The sequence below is a fragment of the Acomys minous genome (assembly GCF_964271855.1).
Source record: "Acomys minous genome assembly, chromosome: 17".
Lineage (NCBI taxonomy): Eukaryota > Metazoa > Chordata > Mammalia > Rodentia > Muridae > Acomys > Acomys minous.
In genome coordinates this window covers 3,277,470-3,300,965 of record NC_140500.1, presented here as the reverse complement: position 1 = coordinate 3,300,965, position 23,496 = coordinate 3,277,470, and the positions used below count along the sequence as shown (strand labels likewise).

At 48.1% G+C, this 23,496-nt stretch overlaps 1 protein-coding gene across 2 annotated transcripts in view; it reads left to right on the top strand.

The window, feature by feature from the left end:
- Positions 1-23,496, top strand: part of STK38L (serine/threonine kinase 38 like) — a 52,138-nt gene extending 28,642 nt beyond the window's left edge. For both annotated transcript variants that reach the window (XM_084766584.1, XM_084766583.1), the window contains exons 2-14: positions 5,091-5,235; positions 7,452-7,503; positions 14,073-14,195; positions 14,434-14,517; positions 14,925-15,048; positions 16,031-16,185; positions 16,674-16,776; positions 16,925-16,986; positions 19,024-19,141; positions 19,513-19,636; positions 20,480-20,575; positions 22,414-22,505; positions 22,610-23,496. In XM_084766584.1, coding sequence (XP_084622710.1) covers positions 5,102-5,235; positions 7,452-7,503; positions 14,073-14,195; positions 14,434-14,517; positions 14,925-15,048; positions 16,031-16,185; positions 16,674-16,776; positions 16,925-16,986; positions 19,024-19,141; positions 19,513-19,636; positions 20,480-20,575; positions 22,414-22,505; positions 22,610-22,737 — 1,395 coding nt within the window. In that variant the 5' untranslated portion in view covers positions 5,091-5,101 and the 3' untranslated portion in view covers positions 22,738-23,496. The remainder of the gene's footprint in view (positions 1-5,090; positions 5,236-7,451; positions 7,504-14,072; positions 14,196-14,433; positions 14,518-14,924; positions 15,049-16,030; positions 16,186-16,673; positions 16,777-16,924; positions 16,987-19,023; positions 19,142-19,512; positions 19,637-20,479; positions 20,576-22,413; positions 22,506-22,609) is intronic.

Genomic DNA, 23,496 nt, shown 5'->3' with positions numbered 1-23,496 from the left:
GCGCTCTCTAGGGCTTGGGGGTTGTTTTACATTTCCCTTGCACATTTTTTGTGTTACGCAAGAATGCTTTCAAAGGTCTGACCAGCCATCTTCCTTTCTCCCCTGACCCACAGACCTGCACCTAAGGGAGACTACCATCTGGTTCAGCACTAGCAGTGGCTGGGGCCCCAGGGAGCCAGGGATCAGTCCATCTTTGGCCACGCCCTTCGGTCCATCCCGAAGTCACTGAATGTTCATGCTGAGTGCCTGTTCTCTCTGGACACCATGCTGGTTTCCTGGCAACAGTCCCATCCTAATTCAGAGCTCTCGTTTGCTGGCCTGCAAGGATAGAGCACTTTGCGCAACATGCAGGCCCTGCTCCTCCTTAGCTCACCTCTTACTGCTTCTCTGTGTTGTGTGCCAGTCTTCTGTAAGCTTGGTCAGCATAAAGCAGCTTCCAGAATTTGGTTGGCCACCGGATCTTGCATGTTGGCCAACTGAGCAAGAGTGCAGTCTGCGCCTCCCCGCTGCAGCCAGTCTGCTTCCTCCGCACTGTGCCTCCCCACCCCCCTCTCCAAGCATACTTACAAGTCATGTAATCCCATGAGTCATGTCACCTCTGGGATTTTTGTTTTGTTTTCAAGACATGGGGTTTTGCCCTGGCTGTCCCGAAACTCAGAGATCCACCTGCCTCTGCCTCCCAAGTGCTGTGCCACTACCACCCAGCTCATTTTGTGATTTTAAAGAGGCCTTATGAAAAGCTTGTTTTTTCTTTAGCTTTGTGAAAGGCTTCTGTTGGCCTGGAGTAGTACAGTTGGCTCTTGCCTGGCTTTTCCTCTGGGTGATGTCCTCTTGCCTGCCATCTTCTGGACACTTCCTTGCTCATGATTGCTTGTTGCCAGAGAAAAAAGCATCCTACGTGTTTAAGGATTTCACTTGGTTGGAGCTTTTAGGGGCCCTTGTCCCCAAAATAGTGTTTGTTGAGAAAATTAGCCGACATTTTGCTTCCTTAAGCTTTGAAGGTGTATGAGCCCATGTGTCCTGGGGAAGCTCTCTGGGACACTCCTGCAGATGGCATTCCTGTGCCCTTGAGGGTGAACATGTCCTGACATAGGAAAGCTGGCAAGCCCTGCCCCAAGCAATGTCCTTTACTGGAAAGCTTTGATTCCTTGGTCCTTCCTCCCTCCTTTAAGTCCTGACAGCAGACATGATTTGGAAGATGTTGGCTGTGTGACAGCCATTTCTCTTTCTCAGCTCTTAACTTTTTCCATGGCTGATCTCAAAACAGAGCGTGAGCCCCAGGATTCTGGGGTTGTATTTGATGTCTGTGGTCTGAGCTGCCATCAGAGGTGGTGCTGAGGGCCATAGCCCGCACTGCCAATGAAGGCCACGTGGATGGCACCTGAAGCCACGTTGATCCACATAGGCTGGATTACTGCCTGGGACCATATTGGTGTCTGGCTGTGCCATGGAGGCCACATTGATTCTGTGGCCTGTATACAGCAGAGGATAGTGTTGGTTTGTGGTCTGCATGGCCACCAGAGACCATGCTGAGGCCAGTGGGCTGTGCTGATTCTGGAAGCCATGTGGATGTCCATCCTGTCACCAGAAACTGTAGACGTCCACGATCCGTTTGCCCCTGAATGTAAAGGACAAGGCAGCTACTTCTGCCGTGATGTCTGTGACTGCAGACTCAGCTGAAAAAGAGAGCTGTGGAAGGCTTCTGTGACAACACCTACCCTCACCACCCTCCAAAAAAGAAAAAAAAAAAAATTAACAGTATAAACAGGAGGCCGTTGAAGAAAGCCTTATTAATTGTGATGATGCTGATGCTGAGGTGCTGTTCTCCACAGCTGATGGCATCTGCCGGGGGTGCAGGTGCCGGGGTGCGGGTGCTGGGGTGCGGGTGGGAAGGGCTTGGTTTTCTTTAAGGGGCTGGCTCCTGGGAGTTTGACCACGCTCCAGTGACTGTATGGGCAACACAAATTGGACTTGTGGCGAGTATTACTGAGGGTTGGAGGGATCTGAGAGGACTGGGAAGTGAGTGTGATTGGCATACATTATGTGAAATTTTCAAATAATCAATAAAAATATTATGTTGGAAAAAATAGCTTTACTTAGGGTTCAGTTAAAGCAGTGGAGTCCTCACAGATCTTGTGGCTGTGAAAACTCTTGAGGCACTTTCTATTACTGTTGTTGTTATTATTATTAATTTAAAAAGAAATGTTGTTATTACATTGTGCAGCAGTTTATTTTTAAATGAAGCTACATGCAGTGCTTACATAGGTACTTTACCTTGGTATGAGCAACCCTGACTTTCCAAGGATTTCCTGGGCCTTAGTCTCATGTGGCCTCAGAAAAGCCTGGGAAGTCAGCAGAGCACAGGTTGCAAACCCTCTGGGGAAAGGTGCCTGTGTTCAGGCCTCATGATCTGAATGGGATTATGTTGAATGGTATATTTAATATTGATTTATTATTTTAATAAATCAGCAGTAACTCCTTAACCAGCTTTATACCCAAATAACCACACAGAGAGACTAAGATATATTTAATTACCCTAGAGCACAATGCTGCACAATAATTACTGCATCCCAAACCTTCAGGCTAGTATAGTTTCCTCCCATTCAGATTCCCCACATTATATTTGCCTTTTACTCTTATCCTAGTTCCAGCTCATTCCTCCTGGTGCTTCCCTGTCCTCTCCATGTGCCTTTCCCCCTTCCTGCTCTTTCTCCTCCCCTCACTGCACTAGGATGTCCCACCCTATTCTCTGTTCTTGCTCAGCATTGGCTAGTTGGCTTTTATTGGCAATACAGAGGACAAATGGTGGCATGTTTGCACAAACTTGAGACAGGGATACTTAGAATAAACATCACAATTTAGTGTCCAGTGTCGATGCCGCCCCTGGCCAGCAGGAAAGATACCAATACCGGGAACTCTTCTTGCAGCAGTTTATTCAGGAACCTTGATTACCGAAGTGACCCCGGGAAAAGCTCCCACAGAACCTTTATAGTGTGCCTGGTCCTATCAGAGACTGCCACGTTGTCGCTCTTGGTTGGTGCGTTCGGATCACGCCACCTCCCGCTATGCCTTCAGGCATGCGCATAAGGGGCTCACTCAAGGGCGCATTGCACTGGGGAAGCTGCAGGGGGCGCTGCTATCTGTGGTTCTCCACAGTCCAGGATTGAAACCAGATAGTGGGTTAGAGAAGCCAGCATTGATGAGCAGGGTAACCTGTGCACAGTCCACTAGAAAGTTATTTCAATAGTATTAGAACTGGATTTCTTATCCTTAGTGTCAGAGAACCTTGTTCTTTCTAACTCTCTCATCTCCTCTGATGTTCTGATTTATAAAGTGGTTTCCTTCATTCATTACTGTCTGCTCTGTGTCAGAGATGATGTGGTGGTGGATGTTCAAAGGCGTTAGGGAGATAGTGCCCAGAGAAGTGCTAATTTAGAGCACTGGGCAAGTGTGTTGGGCTCACCAGTGCATGAGCTGTGCAGATGCAGAGGCTGCCCACCCAAGAACGAGCAGTGCCTTGTCATAGAGAAGGTTAGAGACAAGGTAGGCCCACAGAAGACCAGCAGATTCCCACTCTCCTAAGTGATGTCAGGGAGGTCATGTGAAGGACTTTAGGCAAGAGGGAGACCATGGGTAATGCTCAAAAGCAAGCTGAGGTTGAGTCCTGACTCCCGTGTGTGAGCTTGGCTGAAGTGAAGGCTGCTCTAAGTCCTTGGTCAAGGAATGCAGTCCAGTTGTCCTGATGGCCATCCTGGTGTGGGCCAGCTGCGCTCTTATCTAATTGGTGTGCTGTGTGCAGGGAAAGCCATGGAAGGTTTTAACAAGGGCTGGAGACAGCCTCTCATGGAGAATCAACCACTCTTAGAAGAACAGCTTTGTAGTGGGTTGGAGCTTGTGTAGTGCACTATCACTTTTAGTTTATGACACAAGAGAAACGAGAGTCCATCGTGGTTAAAGCACACACCTCTAACCTGTGCCCGCCCCGCCTCCAGCTCTGCCCAGGGCTACGGGCAGAGCCCCTTGTCTTCCTCTGTTTAAAGTGGCAGGTGCTGGGAGGTTTGCGGGAAATACTGATCAGCTGAAGGGAACCTGGGATGCTCACCTGACAAACTTTCTTTTTTCTTGTCCAGAGTGGTCTGTTAGGATGCTCTTCGAGGCACCAAAACTCCTTCAACATATGAGCTACTCTTGCTTTTTTGGCTTATCTGAGTCTGCGGTAGGCAGATGCTGCAGAAGCCGCACCACAGCGCCTGTGGAGTAGCTGTTTACCAGCTTCCTGGCCTTCCTAAGAGTTAAGATGATCTTCATACAAGTGGGTCCCAAAAGGTGCCACTTGCATACCACTGAGTGGACATACATCCACTCATTTGAGCTCTATTTGAGAATGAAATGTGCCTCATAGTCTGGAAAAATATGCTACACCTTTGCCGTCCCAGTAGCAATTCAGAATGGACAGAGCATTCATGACCCTGTGCTTAAAACATACACCTGCATGCACATACGCCTGCGCGCACATACGCCTGCAATGCATGTTTGATAGACACCCCAAGTCTCACAGGGTTTGTGCAGCAGAAGCTATGCTTATAATTAAAATCACATTTTATCTTAAGAGACATATTTGTTGGGAATGTAACTGTTGGCAGAATCTTATAAAGTTTAGCATGTGGTCCGAAAAATGGGTTGATGCTGCCTTGTTTTGAGCACGCCACCTACGGCCTTTTGTGAGCTAGTGTGTCTGTTAATGTGTGGACGGCCACTAATACACCTTTCCATAACTGACTGCTGGGCTTGCCGGGGCTGAATTAACTTCTTTGGCTTTGGGACCAGTGCACCTTTTGGGGGCGCTTAGGTATTACATGTGTGAGCCTCCATACCTGGCTCGTACCTATTTATTATAAGTTTTGCATTATTTATAATAGGAAACCTGGGTTGTGAACTAATAGAATTATTCTTAGTAGAAGTTTAAAAATTTTCAAGTTAGATAAAATAAACAGGAAGGTTGATTTTGTTTGTTTTCTGTTTTTTTTTTTTAACTGATGAAGAACTTGCTTTTAAAATGACGTTTCAGTTCCTTTAAAATGTCATTTCAGTTCCTGTTACTATGGCAATGACAGCAGGGGCAGCAACTGCTTTTCCTATGAGCAACCATACCCGAGAAAGAGTGACTGTGGCCAAGCTCACACTGGAGAACTTTTACAGCAATCTAATTCTGCAGCATGAAGAAAGAGAAACCAGGTACGGTAAAGGCTAAAAGTTGGCTTAGATTCCTGTGGCTGCTTGGGATCCCTGCTCTGTGTTGTTACCTGTACCGACAGTACACCTGTGTCTGTCTGTTACATCGCCTGGGCTCCCAGAGCCTTGTGCACACATGCACACAGGCCACTTGTGTCTTAAGCAGATCTTTCCAGCTGTGGCACTGTGGTAAGCCCTTGTGCTTCCCTGGAGAGAGTTACTGCAGAAATCACTAGTGCATCACACCCGCGGTGCTGGCCTGTGTCCGTGAGAGAGTTACTGTAGAAATCACTAGTGCATCACACCCGCGGTGCTGGCCTGTGACCGTGAGAGAGTTACTGTAGAAATCACTAGTGCATCACACCCGCGGTGCTGGCCTGTGTCAGTGAGAGAGTTACTGCAGAAATCACTAGTGCATCACACCCGCGGTGCTGGCCTGTGTCCGTGAGAGAGTTACTGCAGAAATCACTAGTGCATCACACCCGCGGTGCTGGCCTGTGTCAGTGAGAGAGTTACTGCAGAAATCACTAGTGCATCACACCCACGGTGCTGGCCTGTGTCAGTGAGAGAGTTACTGCAGAAATCACTAGTGCATCACACCCGCGGTGCTGGCCTGTGTCAGTGAGAGAGTTACTGTAGAAATCACTAGTGCATCACACCCGCAGTGCTGGCCTGTGTCCGTGAGAGAGTTACTGTAGAAATCACTAGTGCATCACACCCGCGGTGCTGGCCTGTGTCAGTGAGAGAGTTACTGCAGAAATCACTAGTGCATCACACCCGCGGTGCTGGCCTGTGTCAGTGAGAGAGTTACTGTAGAAATCACTAGTGCATCACACCCACGGTCCTGGCCTGTGTCAGTGAGAGAGTTACTGTAGAAATCACTAGTGCATCACACCCACGGTGCTGGCCTGTGTCAGTGAGAGAGTTACTGTAGAAATCACTAGTGCATCACACCCGCGGTGCTGGCCTGTGTCCGTGAGAGAGTTACTGTAGAAATCACTAGTGCATCACACCCGCGGTGCTGGCCTGTGTCAGTGAGAGAGTTACTTAAGAAGGGAGGGTGGCATTGCCGTTTGCCCCAGCTGTGGTAAGGGAGCTGGTGCCCACAGATGCTACACAAGAGAGTGGGGAGTGAAGGGGAGGCCAGAAAGGACACGTGTTTTGACTAGGGCGGTGGGAGAACTTCCCAAATGGCATCTGAACAGTGCTCTGAGGGAAGAGCACTGTTCCCATGTAAGAGGAGTAGCAGATCCTGGCCATCCTGGGCTGTAGCTGCTCTGCCGCATGGCAGTGTCACAGGCCAGTCTGGCTTCTGTCACTCTAGTAGGTGAAATCTTAAGTCCTTGACTCTATTTGGCTCAATGCAGGCATGCTGGTCTTCTTGCATAATGCAAAGATAATTAGAATGATTTGTCCAGATACACAGTTACCAAAAAAACCCAACACTGTAGACATGAAAATGAAATACTATTCACTTAAAAGTGAGTGGTAAAACATGTTCCAGAGCCATCGTTACCGTCCGCAGCCCCCTCAGAAAAGCTTAACAAAACTAACTTCATGTTCACAAAAAAACAAAAAACAAAAACCAACCAAACAAACAAAAAACCTGAGTAGCTGAACTTGCTCATTCCTAGAAAAATACAATGTTATGATTGATGGCTATGATTCTATATATATGTATGTGACTTTTCAGTTTCCTAAGAATTTTAATAAAATACATGCACTTGCCACCAGTCTTTCCTGAGTTGGGAAAGTTAAGCTTAAGACTCATACAAGGTCATTTCATACTGGGAGATAAAACTGTAAAGCTTTGGTCAGTATCAAATGCTAAATCTCAAGAAAGAACACTGATCATAGGAAATAGTTGAATCTTGGCTCAATTTGAAAGATTTTCTTAGCATAGCATGCCCAGTGCTTGGCTTGGATAAATAACTGTCTTTCTCTCTTTCTTTTTTCTTTTAAAAAAGATTTATTTATTTATTTATTTATTTATTATGTATACAATGTTATATTTGCATGTACAACTGCGTGTCAGAAGAGGGCACCAAATCTCATTATAGGTGGTTGTGAGCCACCATGTGGATGCTGGGAATTAAACTCAGGACCTCTGGAAGAACAGCCAATGCTCTTAACCTCTGAGGCATCTCTCCATCCCATATCTGTATTTCTTAAATGGAAATGAGAGCATATTTTAAAAGTCTACGTTTTCTTTGGAAAAGGCAGAAGAAGTTAGAAGTGGCCATGGAAGAAGAAGGACTGGCAGATGAGGAGGTAACGTAACAGCTCCGCTAACGGGAAGGGCCAGTGAGCTCTTAGCAGTGGCAGCTGACTGGGGGGGGGGAGGGGGAGGTTGCCTGTGGAGGTTTCTCCATCTGAGTATGGCTTCTTACGGTGTTGCTATTGTGGGTACCTTAGGAGGAGATGGCCTTTGCCCCCAAGAACACACATGTGTTCGTCACCATCTCAGCATCATGGGTGTGTGGGACAGGATCAAGCACTGGACACCTTCCGTCCACCTGTCCTGGGTGTGTGGGACAGGGCAAGCTCCAGACACCGTCCGTCCACCTGTCCTGGGTGTGTGGGACAGGGGCAGGCTCCAGACACCGTCCTTCCACCTGTCCTGGGTGTGTGAGACAGGATCAAGCACTGGACACCTTCCGTCCACCTGTCCTGGGTGTGTGGGACAGGGGCAGGCTCCAGACACCGTTCGTCCACCTGTCCTGGGTGTGTGGGACAGGGCAAGCTCCAGACACTGTCCATCCACCTGTCCTGGGTGTGTGGGACAGGGGCAGGCTCCAGACACCTTCCGTCCACCTGTCCTGGGTGTGTGGGACAGGGACAGGCTCCAGACACCGTTCATCCACCTGATCTGGGTATGTGGGACAGGGGCAGGCTCCAGACACCGTTCATCCACCTGATCTGGGTATGTGGGACAGGGGCAGGCTCCAGACACTGTCCTTCCACCTGTCCTGGGTGTGTGGGACAGAGGCAGGCTCCAGACACCATCTGTTGTTCCCTCTTACATTTTTTTCTGAATATTTTTAAACAGTTTACTCAAACTCTAGGTTCCCTTGCATCTCGCTGGCGAGTGACTGTCTTGAAATGGTCTCGTCCTCTCGTCCCAGTTTTTCCACACTCTGAAAACAAGCCTGGCTCCCCGTCCATCCCTCCTGCATGTAGTGGTTTCAGGGAAGTCTCGTGCCCTCTCCTCATGGTCTCAGATGTTTGAATGCTTGGTCCCTAGGTGGTGCTGCTTTCTGGGAAGGCATGAGAGACGTGCAGGAAGTTTGTCACTGCAGGTGGGCTTTGAGAGTTTAAAGACCCGTTTCAAGCTTGTTCTGTGCTTCCTGCTTATGGTTCAAAATGTCCGCTGCCGTGACTATGCTCATGGACTGGTCTCCACCTGAAAGCCCGAGTGGACGCTTTCCTAGTTGCCTTGGCCATGCAGTGCAGGCCTCTGTCTCTCCAGCCTTAGCTCTTGGCATCCCATCCAGCTGACCAGGGCTGAGTTCCTGTAATTTCCCTGCTTATTTCTGGCCCTTTTCACATTTTATTTCTGCCGCTTGAAACTCCTCTCTAACTGCAGTTCTTCCTCAAAGAGTGTAGGTCTCACTTCACTGGGAAATCCTCCCTAGTCGCTCATGTGCTTGTCCTACCTTCCACCCTAACGCTGTTTCTGTCCTTGGGACAACCTTAAAAGATGCATCAACCCAGAGCAGGCAGACGGCCAGGTGGATGCTTTGCTGTAGGTGAGCAGTGACCTCCTCGTCGTCAAGGACTCAGAATGGGAAGGAGAGAGGGCTTACTATATGCTTTGGCATGGGCTCACACATGTGTGAAAACCTGTATAAACTATAGGGCTGCTAGTGTAGGTCAGAGTGCTTGCAAAGCCATGGTTTGAGTACCAGCAGCCTCCACACAGTAAGTCAAAATATGTAAGCATTACAGAATATAACAAACTTTGAAAATACACAGATATCTCCCCCCCCCAAAAAAAAGACAAACAAAACAAAACAAAAAAACCAGGGCCTCAGAAAAGATTTATGGAAAATTTAGCAACTGATTTGAATCTTCCCTGACTGGAAAGTTTACTTCCCAGACAGTCCATACACAGAAATAGTGGCTGGATGCAGAGGCGGGCACCAAGAAGTGACTGAGGAAGCTAAAGGCACGGAAAGGTAGATTTAGGGCACTTACTAAAAAGAGCTTTATTTTCCAGGTGAGAATGAGTTATAACCTAGGCTGAGTGACCGTCGAGTGGTTCGAAAGGAGCTTGAACTGGAAATGCTGACCAAGTGATGGCTTGAACCAAGGGGCCAGCCCACCCTGCAGCTTCCTTAGCGCTGTGCCCAGCGGGCGGCTGACGTCTTCTGAAGGCTAGGGAAGGCAAACATACATTTACAGTTATTATCTACGTAAAACTAAGAAGATTTTAAAACACCATTTTATCTTGTTAAACTTTAGTGAGAGGCACTAATTTAAGGACTTCCTCTTAGCCCATAGAGAAAGGGGAGCACATCTTCTTTATTTCTCATTAATATTATAGCTTTCTTATAGCTGTAATAATTATGATGAATAGAAATCTCTTTTTGTTTGTTTTTGGTTTTTTGAGACAGGATTTCTCTGTGTAGCAGCCCTGGCTGTCCGGGAACTCACTTTGTAGACCAGGCCTCAAACTCACAGAGATCCACTTGTGTCCCAAGTGCTGGGATTACAGGTGTGTGGTACAGCACCTGGTCTGATGCGGTGCCACATCCTAAACACGGGAGCTTAAAGTCTAGGGAGAGGTTCCCAGACAGCCAGTGCGATAGAGCAGGGCCTCGCCTCAGAGGAAATAATGAAGGAAAGAGAAAGGAGGAAGGAGGAAGAAATGTTTTCTGAAATACATTTGTTCTCACACTGTATGTTAATGAGGCCTGCTCATTTGTCAGATACCAAGAGCTCAGGAGCAGCCATGTCAGGTGACAAGTTACAGAGCAGTTGCTCTTCCATTAGCCCACTGTGGTCAGGGTCCTGTGTGCAAGGTCTGGGAGTCTGGACTTTTGTATAAAGTCGCTTGCTTTTTAAAATATTGCCAAGTGAGGAGAGAGTTTTAAAAACAGCTTGGGAGTCAGGAACTGTCTGGCAAGGCTCCTTTTGTAGCGGGCCTTTGCTGCCCCCTGGTGGGCATTTGTGATATTTTCTTTTTTCTTCTCTTTTAAATTTATTTCTATTTTTTTCTTAATTCTTATAAATAGCTTATAGAAAATGTCAACTCATTTTACTTCTAAAGGTTGATGGCTCATAATATCTGCTTTAAACATCCCAGTTTTTTCTGTAAAGATATTTTTAAATTCCTATGTGTTTATTGTTAGGCCATGTGCTAGGACCTTGAAGATGCTGTGTAAAAGGAACTTTTATTCCCGTTTCAACTGTTGTTTTGGAAGATTACTAACCTCGGCCTAGTCCTGGAAGCTTCCAGCCTCCACACAATCTAACCTCGGCCTACAATGTTCTCAGCCTCCGAGCCTTACTGCCGAATAAGCTCACCCTTTCTTGTTCTTCCTGAGCTCTGGGCTGGCTGGCTCACCTCAGCTGTTCGCAAACTCCTCTCAGCTGACTGATTCAGTCTGGCTTCTTTATCAGCCACTGAATTGCTCTGCTTGGCCTCAAACCAACTCAGCCATCTGCTCTAATCTCCTGGCTCCTTCTCATTCTCTGGCTCGTTTGGTCTTCACCAGAGTGTACTTTTTCCCTCCCTCCTCCTCCCCTCCCCTGCCTCTTAGGTAGCTTCCCTTTCCTCTCTCTCCTCATGAGAGTGGGCGGGCCCTATTCTGTCTGATTTTGCTGATTCGTTACTTTTCCTGCCACTCAGACATCAGTTTCAAACATGGGTGCTTCCTTCTACAAAATCACTTTATTTTTATTGTTTGGGATTAAAGGCATGTGCCACCATGCCTGAATCTAAGCTTTTGTTTTCCTGATACTTGATTTATACCAGCCTGGCCTTGATCTCAGATCTGCTTGTCTATGTCTCCTGGATTAAAGGTGTATCTGTATTTCAGCCAGATATACAGACCTAGAAGGCCTTTGGATGTGATCTCCTGCCAAGCAGCCATGTTCTGAATTAACAGTCTTCTACAACATTGTGTGTAAAACAACAAATCCGTTCAACCTTAATGTTGAAACTATAGTTATAAGGAATTGGAATTTCTTGTTTCTTAAAAAAACAAACAAAAAACTTTGCAGCACTCAGGAGGCAGGTGGATCTCTGTGAATTCTAGGTCAGCCTGGTCTACAAAGTGAGTCCAGGACAGCTAGGTTGTTACACAGAGAAACCCTGTCTTGAAACATCACCCCCCAAAAAAAAACACTTAAATTTTTCTTAAGCATGTGGAGGCCAGAGGCCAGAGGCCAGAGGCCAGCCTAGAGTGCCCGTTCTCAGTAGCACTGTGCAGCTCCTTCTGTTGGCCTGGAGCTGCTGGCCTCAGGGCCCCACCTGTTGGCCTGGAGCTGCTGGCCTCAGGGCCCCACCTGTTGGCCTGGAGCTGCTGGCCTCAGGGCCCCACCTGTTGGCCTGGAGCTGCTGGCCTCAGGGCTCCACCTGTTGGCCTGGAGCTGCTGGCCTCAGGGCTCCACCTGTTGGCCTGGAGCTGCTGGCCTCAGGGCTCCACCTGTTGACCTGGAGCTGCTGGCCTCAGGGCTCCACCTGTCCCTGTCTCCCCTGCTGAGACTGCATGCGCTTCCTCACGCCTGCGCCTGTGCCTAGATTGAGGCCCTGTGTCTGCAAAGTTAGCACTTACAACTGAGCCAGCTTCAAGTGTCGTTTTTCAATGAGAACTACACTGCTCAGCTCATTCTGTCATAGAAAGCGGTCTGTGGAGTCGTTCACGAGTGCGCTGAGAGACGGTTAAACCGTGTGGCCATGTACAACCATCAGTGGCTGAGATGAAGCTGAGGGCGGGACCCTTTATTGTCTCAGAACTTTGCAATACCCTTTCTGCTTTACGCTGCCTGGGCACCTGCAGTTGAGAAGCTGATCCATCTGAAAAGGAATGGAGCCTCTTCTGACCTCTGAACACTGGGCATGCACATGTTATACAGATACACATGTAGGCAAAATGCTCACATGCACAAAATAAAACAAATTTAAATTTTTAAATGTAATTCACTTCACTGAGCTGTGTGAAGTGAAAAGGCAGTTCTGGCTTCCCACTTCCTCTGTGACTCGTGTTAGAATTCCGTGTCTGTGATACACAGACTTCTCCTTGCACACCTGACTCTTTACAGCAGGCTGGAGCGGGGAAGGTGAGGGGCCCTGCTTTGAGCCGCACGAGGGCGAGGTGTGTCTGAGCGCCAGCTGTGAAACACTGATGGGTCCCGTGAACATGAGCAGGAGCTCCTTCAGTGCGTTCACTGCCCACTGGCGCTGCCCACTGAGAGCTCTCCCTGTGGGGGCCTGAGCCTGAGTCTACAACATGAAAATGAATGAGTTCCAAATGCAGCCTTCAGGTGTTTAAAATGTTGCTTACTAATTGTTTTTTTGTTTGTCTTTTTGTTTTGCAAGACAGGGTCTCTCTGTGTAGCCTTGGCTGTCCTGGACTCGCTTTGTAGACCAGGCTGGCCTTGAACTCACAGCCATCCGCCTGCCTCTGCCTCCCGAGTGCTGGGATTAAAGGCATGAGCCACCACCCCTGGCTTGCTTTCTTTCTTTCAAGACAGGGTCTCTATATAGTCTTGGCTGACATGGAACTCAAAGATATCCACCTGCCTCTTTCTCCTGAGTGCTGGGATTGAAGGTGTGTGCCACCATGCCCAGCTAACTTTGGTATTTAGTGGTACTTTGTTAAAAAAAAAATTTTTTTTTCAAGGCTGGGTTTCCTTGTGTAGCCTTGGCTGTCCTAGACTCACTTTGTAGACCAGGCTGGCCTTGAACTCACAGTAATCCACCTGCCTTTGCCTCCTTCTCCCAAGTACTGGGATTAAAAGTGTGCGCCACCACGCTCAGCTGGTACTTTGTAATATTTATTTTGCAATTTCATGTCTTTAGAAAGTTTTATGAAGTTTCAAGCAATTTGGTGAATTTATGGAAGAAACAGTTAAATGTTCATGGAAACGCCACTGTCCCATGAGTTTGAATCACAGGTTTCAGTAGCTGTGGCAGCATCTTGAAAAGAAAAGAGCTGGTGCAGATCTCCTGACAAAGTAAAAATGAGCGTCAGAGGGATCAGGGCCTGGTACCGTAACCCCAGCACTTAGGAGCTGGGGCAGAAGGATTGCCACGAGTTCCAGGCACAGCTGGGCTACTCAGTGAGATCCTATCTCAAAACCAAACATACACATGTCACAACACCCCTGCATTTGCATTACCTAAAATGTATCTCTGTGAGTTAAGTTACCACTCAGAAGGCAGTGATTTACATTGTAATAAACTGGTTAGAATTCTGTAATCCATAAAGTCTGCTTTCAAAGCTACAGACATCATAATTGTTTAAAGAATGTTATTACTGTTTTATTCTTTCCTTGCTTAATAAATACTTGATCGGGGCAAATGGATTACAGACATATAATAATTAAGACAGTGTGCCTCTATTTATTTATTTATTTGTCTAAAATTTATGTGTGTGAATGAGTGTGGATTTGTGATGAGAGCGCAAAGCCTGTAGAGGCCGGGATGGGCTGACGCCCTGGAGCTGAGCGTGGATGCTGGGGCGGAGCTTGTGTCCTCTGTAAGAGCATCCTGCGTCTTAGCTGCTGAGTTATCTCTTCAGCCACCATGGCTTTCTTTTTATGTGTATCATCTTTTAAAGCTATACATGCCTTACTTTAAAATCATCTTTTTAAAATCTTTCTTCAAATAGAAAAAGTTACGGCGATCACAGCATGCCCGTAAAGAAACAGAGTTCTTACGGCTCAAGAGGACCAGACTTGGCCTGGATGACTTTGAGTCCCTGAAGGTCATAGGAAGGGGAGCTTTCGGAGAGGTGAGCTGCTTCCTTCAGGTCACCACTGCTGCCAGGAGACGCTTCCTGGGCTCTGAGGTCATGGGTCAGTTGGCAAGAGCGCTTGCGTAGTTTCCACAAAGCCCTCCCTGCATTTGACTCGGCACATAGGGACCAGAGTGATGGCAAAGCTGGAGGCAGGGGGACCAGAAGTTTGAGGTCAGCTGGGGATGTGCGAGACGCCACCTCCCATAAGTGTGTGTGTGTGTGTGTGCTGTAGGTGCGGCTGGTCCAGAAGAAGGACACGGGGCACATCTACGCCATGAAGATCCTGAGGAAAGCTGACATGCTGGAGAAGGAACAGGTGTGTCTCAGCGCATGTGCACTGCCAGGGGCTCCTGTGACAGGGCTACGAGTAGTGCTTACGTGGAAATTATAAAAAGAAGCTGCTGTTAGAAAACAGCATAGGGTGGAGGCTGAAGACAGCAGCGGCCTTCCCTTCTTGTGGTCTGTGGGTTTTAGTTTCTGACGCTTGCTGTCTCCCTTCCCTCCACACTCACATGGGAAGCAGGAATCTGCTGACCTTGCAGTTACAAAATCTGTGCCCCCTTTGAGAAAGAAGCTAAAATAAGTGTTCCGTGGTCCTGCATGTTTAATGGAACATGAACATGTGTCTGTTGCAATGCTTGCTAAACCACAGATCTCCCGCGTGATGGTCAGGGATGGCTGACTGGAAGAGGTCTGTGATCTTTTCTGAATACATCCATCTAGGTGGCTCATATTCGCGCAGAAAGAGACATTTTAGTGGAAGCAGATGGTGCCTGGGTGGTGAAGATGTTCTACAGCTTCCAGGACAAGCGGAACCTCTATCTGATCATGGAGTTCCTTCCTGGAGGTAAGCAGTGGCAGGCCGACTTGAGCTGTCTGCATGTGCAGCAACGATGTCAGCGAGTTTTACTCCTGACTTTTATTGACTTTATACATAGCAGTTGTTTTTTAGTATTTACTTCCGGAATACTGGAAGATGATTTAGCCACAACTCCTGTGATGCTGAAGGCCTATTAAGCTGACATCTTAAACACCGTCATTCTGTGTACACTAGCCTTCTGTAGGTTAGTGAAGCCTGCATACAGAAAAACAAGACTCTGGCTTCTAGGAGCGTGTGTTCCCCCTCGTGCCTCTGAGCTGCAGCTCTGCCCTGAGAACTCCACTCTCCCCACTGCACCGTGGCACGCACTGGGCAGGTCATAAACTGCAAAACTGACCGAGTCTGTATATATAGAGGAAGTCTGGAAGAGTGTTCCTAATGTTTTAACAAAACCTCAGATGTTCAATTTTACCAATAAAGACTCGGGAGCCAGATGCTGGGGTGAAATGCTGCTAGCTCAGAGAGGCAGAGGAAGCACCCAGCTGACCTTCCTCCTCAGCCAGTGTCCCAAAAGAAAAAGGAATTCTCCTTCCCCAAGCTGTCTCGAAAAGCCTTCAAACCTGAGTGTCCCTCCCATCTACTTCCTGTCCTCTCTGTCTGTCCTCCTGACTTCCTCTTACTCGCTGTGGTTTTTTCCTATGTTCACTCCCTGTCAACTGGTTGCCTGCTCCGCCTCCTGACCTATGGATGATTTTATTTAATTCAAACAGAAAGCTCTTGGATTAAAGGTGTGTCCTAGGGCTGAGCCAGACCACAACTAGAAACAGGTTTTTCCAGTGAACACAATCTTGGGGTTCACCGTGTGATCAAATATCCTGCAGCATATTCCCCTTAAGCTGGGTGTGTGCTGCCACATGCCCGTAGTACCAGTACTAGGGTTCCAAGCACAGTTACTAAAACTCAGGAAAAATGGACCTGAGACTGAGGCTCCTACATGTGTCCGACTCAGGTGACATGATGACGTTGCTGATGAAGAAGGACACCTTGACAGAGGAGGAAACTCAGTTCTACATCTCAGAGACAGTCTTGGCGATCGACGCGATCCACCAGCTGGGCTTCATCCACCGGGACATCAAGCCAGACAACCTTTTACTGGATGCCAAGGCACGTGAGGAGAGGCCTCAGGCCGGCCAGGCTCCTGGCTGGGGACAGTGGTCATGGCTTAGGTTCTTTTTTTGTGGAGGGGGAGGGGTTGAGACAGAGTTTCTCCGTGTAACAGCTCTAGCTGTCCTGGAACTCACTCTGTAGACCAGGCTGGCCTCGAACTCACAGAGATCTGCCTACCTCTGCCTCCCAAGTGCTGGGATTACAGGCGTGTGCCATCACCGCCCGGCCATGGTTTAGGTCCTTGTGGGTTAACTAGAAGGTAGAGCAAGTGACTGCTGGACTGATGGCATAGAGAAATAGCTTTTTAAAATACGCCCTCTGCTTTCCACTTTAAAAACCATCCTCAAACATGTATAATGTCATATTTTAGCTGTGTGTGCTCTAAGTTAGGGATCTTCATAATGACTGCATTAAAAGTTTATCATAAGGCCTTTTGTTTTCACAGTTAACATAGTTTAACTCACTGGAATTTGTTGTTGTTTTAGGGACATGTAAAATTATCAGATTTTGGGTTGTGCACGGGGTTAAAGAAAGCTCACAGGACTGAATTCTACAGAAACCTCTCACACAACCCGCCAAGCGACTTCTGTAAGTTGTGTTTTTCCTTTGTTTGCACTTTGGTTCTGTGAGGAAGAGAGGCTCACTCCTCCTAAGCTGCTAAGTTTTAGATGTAGGTGTGCAGTTTCATCTTTTGTCGGTTCCGCCTCGGGTCACTCTTATGTCTTGTTGAAATTAGCTTTTCAGAACATGAACTCGAAGCGGAAAGCAGAGACCTGGAAGAAGAACAGGCGGCAGCTGGTGAGTCGCCCATGTCTGAAGCGCGCTCGCCCGGCCCCGGCTCAGCACGGCTCCTCAGGGCTCTCACAGCTGCAGGCTGAGAGGGACGGCCCTTCTTGGCTCAGCTGTACTTGACCCAAGGACCTAGGGTCACCAAAGTCTGACTGGGACGGTAGTTCCAGAGTTCACTGTTTCCCACCAGTGAGGACTAAAGACCCAGAGACTTGTGGGAGTGGGCAGCATGTCTTTTACAGAGGATTTCAGAAAAGTGAGAAACTAATAAAAAGTAAGAGAAACCCAGTAGAGTGGTGGTGGTGGTGGAAGCCCTTAGGAGGAGTGTTGAGATTCCTCATTGCAGGTCTTTTAGGCTCTGAGGTGGTTGCTGAGCCTGGCCAGTTCTCTGGACTGCAGGTATCTTGGGTGCTGTTAGTTACAGGGAGCTGTTTGTTCTCCGGCCATAGAAAAGAGGCTGCAGGTCTGCTTGGCTGTCAGTGGGTGATGTGGGTCTCCTTCCTGAGACAGATGGGGCTGACTGTGTGCGCTAGCTACCTCAGAAGCAGGCATTCGTGAAAGAGCAGCGGAGCCTGACGTGGTTCCCAAGGGAAGATCTCAGAGCTGCAGCAGCCACCAGCACTGGCCTTTTCCTTCAGATCCTAAGTCCCTGAACAGGAGACATGTCTGCTTCTCGTGTGGCAGGTGTTCTGATTGCCTGGGTGCAGTGTAGCTCCTGGTCATCCACCACCAATCTCTACAGCCAACCTAGGGGACTGGAAGTCCGGGGTGGGGTGTGAAGTGGCACTTTAGTGGGCAGACCTGAGTGCTGGACTTCACAGCTGCTTCTCAGCCTGTGCTGTTGCGCTCTGTTTTCTAGTGAATGTAAGGCTGCTTCCTTCCCTTCCTCTTTGCAGTTATGTAGTTAACTGGGGCGTGAACATTTATGATTAGGAATGTGGCTTTGACTTTGTTTTCCTGGTCTCTTATACAATGCCCAACATGTGCAGACACCTTGTCAGGATTTGTTTAGCTGAAGTAAACAGTGAAGAAGCTGCTGACGTCCCCATTCCCCTGGGACGAGCTAGGCTAAGAGGGGATGATAGTCTGCGCCTCCGACAGAATTAAGTGACCTTTTGCATTTCTGAGCTCATTTGCCAAGTAGCGGCAGATTCATATTCTAGTAAGCTTTCAGAGTTCTAAAAATGTGCTTAGCTGTGCATTAAGGAAAAAACCTTCATTTTATTTTTAAATGTGTCATTTTTGATCAGATTTTACGTTTGAGAAGAATATTACAGTCTTCCTGTTTTTAAAGGGGAAGAATCGAATACCGCTTAAAATTTGTGAGCAGCAGGCACTGGCGCTCACCTGTATCCCACTACTTGAGAGGCTGAGGCAGGGCGTCCTGAGGTTTGAGAGCAGCCTGGGCGTCACAGTGAGACCCCGTCTTCAGACAGATACAAACACAGGAGAGGGTTTGTAGTGACAGTGACCGGGTGCAGCAGCGTGCACGGTGCACAGACACTCTTCTCTTGGCCAGGAGCCATCATCTAGGTCCGTGGCTCCCAAGGGAGAAGCCTTCATCCAGCCACCAGCTGCCAACCTGGTGACAATGACAATTCCTAGGTCCTTAAGACGACACTCTGGAGGATTCCTAGAGAGACTTTTGTAGGATTTCACATCGCCCCTGATGTGACGCCTGGATTTAGTTGTAAGGAAGCTGCCTGCGCGTACAGGGCGTGTGCCTTTTCTTGTTTTAGACTCAGGTCAAGCTGCTGTAGATCCCCAGCTGGATCTGTGGAGCACATGAGTAGTGAGCAGGGCCGTCAGGCCCGCTCACTCAGCCTTTTATTTCTCTTTGAAGTAGAGGCAGGGCCTCTCCTAGGGCCAGAATCCTATGTTCTATGCGCAGTGCCCCACTCAGCACCTGCCAGTCAGCTTTACGTGTGACGCAGAGTCACCCACAGGGAAACCTTGGCTCCGGGGTCTAGTGCTTCCTCTGTAAATCATCCACAGATGCTTTATGTGCGGCGCAGCATGCCCGGCTGACAGGCTGCTTCTTTATAGGCCTACTCCACAGTCGGGACGCCAGACTACATCGCTCCAGAGGTGTTCATGCAGACTGGCTACAACAAGCTCTGTGACTGGTGGTCCTTGGGGGTGATTATGTATGAGATGCTGATAGGTAGGTTCTCTTCACCTGCTTGATGGGCATCTCTTCTGGGGCCAGTGCCTGCACACATTACAGCTATTAAGGACAGAAAGAGCAGAGTCATTGTCAACCTGTTTCCCTATTCTTCAGTGTTAAGTACATGTGTATAATGCCTGGTGACTGCTCTGGGGATTCTGTGGCAGGAAATAGTTGATTCGCTTGACTCTCCTTACCAAGTTGGCTTTGCAGGACTCAGCTACAGCGAGGTGGGGCTTTAACCCTTAGAGACATCACTGGTGACTGTGTGGTGACTGGCTGCACGCACGGCTGCTTCCTATGGCACATGCCTGTGGGTCTGGCGGAACAGTCACAAACCTGAGGAATTTTGTCTCTCGGATGCCCAGGCTTTCCACCTTTCTGCTCTGAGACACCTCAAGAAACATACAGAAAAGTTATGAGCTGGAAGGAGACGCTGGCGTTTCCTCCAGAAGTGCCCGTGTCTGAGAAAGCCAAGGACTTGATTCTCAGGTTAGTGACTCTTAAGACTTCACAAAAGCATGAGCGGTCTGTGTCTCTAAGGCTGGGCAGGTGTTTGGGAGGAAAACACCACCGATCTGGTTAATCAAGAAGGTCAGCTTAGAAAAAGGGTTTTACAAAATTCAAACTTCTTTTTTAAAAAAAAATTATTGTTATGTGTAAGTGTGTGGGTGCCATTTTTCCCATGGAGGCTACACAGTCCCTTGGAGCTGGTGTGACAGACAGACATGAGCCGCCCAGCATGGGTGCTGGGAATTGAACCCAGGTCCACACAAGAGTAGTAAGTACTCCTCACTACCTGTTTCTCTAGCCCCACAAAATGCAAACACTTAGAAGTCTGTGGGGGAAATGAGGCTCAGAGGAAAGAGGAGTTCTTGCTAGACACACTGGAAAGTGTCTCTGTTGGACTCCAGGACTCTGTGCGTCACAGAGCAAAGGAGACTAAATGTGCTAGGAGCAGAAGTTCCTGCCACCAAAGTGACCGGTGCACCTGTGTTTGGGAGGAGGTGGCTCGGCACTGCTGCAAGGGGTGGGGGCGAATTGTGACAAGCTTTGTGACTGGCCAGCTGGCAGCATGTTGTGTAAAATTGTTACACTGTGCATGTCCTTTGACCTAGCAGTTTTGTTTTGAGGAATTTAATTGCACATATAACCACATAGATTAGTTAGTCATGTTTTTTTTGTGTTATTTTAGTTGTGAAAAATTGAAACTTATGAGAGCCTTTATAAGTGGTTAGAACAGTCTGATGATCTCTGCAGTGCTTTCTGACGACCCTGCAGCTGACAGCAGAGTGTCCTGTGAGACCCACCTGTCAGCTGTCTCCCTTTCTCTAGGTTCTGTACGGACTCTGAGAGCAGAATTGGGAACGGAGGTGTAGAAGAGATCAAAGGCCACCCCTTCTTTGAGGGCGTAGATTGGGGGCACATCAGGTACGTGTTCAGAGAGCCCCTGAACGTCTGCACTCGGTGCTCACCGTGAGCTGTCTCTTCTAGCTGTGGTTCTCCACCTGGGGCTGCGGCCTTTCACAGGGTTTGCCTAAGACCATCGAAAAACAAAGTACATTGCGATTATAATAGTAGGAAAATTACAGTCACGAAACAGCAGCAGAAGCAATGTCATGGTCAAGGGTCATCACAGCATGAGGAGTTGTAGTACAGGGCCACAGCATTAGGAAGGGTGAGAGCCGCCGTTAGGCTAAGTACAAGAGCCAGTGCTGCCTCACCTGAGAAGCCATCGCCTGTGCAGCTTCTCAGTGTGTGTCTTCCCTAGGGTTCCCACTGTGTGCCCTGTGTATCTCTCACCTCACCCTGAGGAGCTGTTAGTGTCCTGTCCAGGGGGCTGAGCTGGAATTTATAGACAGGGCATGTTGTTCATGGAAGCCTTCACAGAGCAGGGCCCTGCTGCCTAAGCTCACACTGCTAGTTAGGGACAGGAAAACTGAGTCACAGAGGCCTGCGGCTCTCTCCACTCAGCTGAATCTCTGTGAGTCCCGGACAGCCAGGGCTACGCAGAGAAACACTGTCTTCAAAACAAAACAAGAAAGGAATATTTCTTGTGCAAGCATGGACAGTACATGCTTTTTCATAACGTGGCATGCTTAGCACCTAGCAGATCCTTTAAATACTTGCTGAGGAAACAGAAGTGGATTCGTGGCTGTGGGGCCTGAGCTCAGTTCCGGGTCCTGCGTGGCAGCGGGACAACCAACTGCTGAGTGTTGTCCCCTGACCGCCGCGCTTGCTGTGTGTGTTTGTGTAAATACATAAATATAACTTAAAATGTTTTTTATTTATTTGTTTTGTTTGGATTTTGGTGGATTTTACTGTTGTTTGATTTTCAGGACATGGTTTCTTTATAGCTCAGGCTAGCCTGGACTCACTTGGCTGGCTTCGAACTCAGAGATCCACCTGCTTCTGCCTCCCAAGTGTTGGGATTAAAGGCATGCACCACCACCACCTGGCTAATTTAAAAGTTTCAAGTGATAGTTTCTTTTAACTATTTCTATAATTCAATGTTTTTAGCATAAGAAGGCATTTTCATGAATAGGTTTTTTTTTTTAACCTGACCTGTCTGGACCTCTTAAAATTTATATGCCTAGCGGGGCGTGGTGGCGCACACCTTCAACCCCAGCACCTGGGAAGCAGAGGCAGGTGGATCACTATGAGTTCGAGGCCAGCCTGGTCTACAAAGCAAGTCTAGGACAGCCAAGGCTACACAAAAAAAACCCTGACAAACAAAAAAAACAACAACAACAAAAAACAAACAAAAAATATATATGACTGACAAGTGTTTGCATTCAGATTTTGTCACAAATATGTGTGCCCCCCCCTTTTTTTGCAGATGTCTTTGTGTTTACTAAATCACTAGAATTCTAGCCTTAATTCACTTAGATAAATCGTAACTCACTGTCTCCCTTTCAGTAAAATTTCTTCTCTTTTTTTTCATTCACCTAAAAATAAAATTAGCCCATGAAGTGCTGGGGCTGTAGCTCACTGGTAGAGTATTTGCAGGTAATCTGAGTAAGAACTCAGTTCCCAGTGGTGAACTGGGAAGCATGAGAAAGTCTTCATGCAAAACTATAGAACGTCAAGTAAATGAAAACATTTCAGTAAAATTGCACTCAGCCATCTTGACATCCACTTAGCTGTGTTGAGCTCCGTGGCAGACACCGAGGGTTTCCTGTCCAGTGGTGCAGGACTTCCCAAGAGTGCTTCGTTGGACAGTTACAAGTCCAAGGACTTTACCGTGGCTGCTGACGTGTGTTTTGCAGGGAGCGGCCGGCAGCCATCCCTATAGAGATCAGGAGCATCGACGACACCTCCAACTTCGATGACTTCCCTGAGTCTGATATCTTACAGCCGGGTAAGAGGTTCCCGAGCACAGCCACACTGCAGCCACCTGAGCGGTGACCACGTGTCGCTATGAAATCCCTTTGTCCTCCTCGGTTGACTTTTCTCTCTTTCTAGTGCCGAATACCACGGAGCCTGACTACAAATCCAAAGACTGGGTTTTTCTCAACTACACCTACAAAAGGTTTGAAGGGCTGACTCAGCGGGGCTCCATCCCCACGTACATGAAAGCTGGGAAGTTATGAATGACAGCAGTCCCCTCAGCCGAGAGAGCTCAGGTAGCCGCATTCCCAGGCTCCAGGCCAGAGGAGCATCTGCAGCACACGCGGGATTCCGAGGCCACTGCTTTTTTTTTTTTTTTTTTTAGGATTTTATTATTTGAATTAATTTTATTATACAAAGGTACTGGGACAAAGGAGCAGACATTCCCTCCTATCTGCATCGCCTCCGTGCACGCTGAGGTCCACTCTGCCCGTGCGCTCCCGACTGCAACACTAATCCAGCCAGACCTGCGGAGCCTGATGGCCAAGGCAGCCTGAGCCGCTCCTGGTGTCCTGCTTTACTGCAAAGCTCCTGGGTCTAGAGTTAGTAAAAAGCCATCTTCCATAGCTGCCGTTAGAACTGCTGTTCTGGACACTAGGCTGTACGCGAGGACAGTTTCTGCGATGGCTCTAAGGAACTTAAGGAGAAGTGCACTGTCTTCAACATTAGTTTCCTGTCAGGCTCTCAGCTGACCCTGGGGTAGGGAAGACGAGCTTCTGTCCAGATGGGACCTTCTCACCCCAGCGAACTCCCCGGAGGCCGGCTGTGCTGAGCGTAGGAGATGAGCTGCTGCACCTGAGCAGTTGCCGGCTACTTTTTTTGTGACACAAGGACTTATTTTTTAACAAGTGGACATAGCATTATTTTAATTGGATGGCAGTGAGTTGAGTTTCAGAAATGACCGTGAAAGCTGCTTGTAGAACCTAGTGTATTTTTATTAAACTATTTTTTTAAATGTCAAA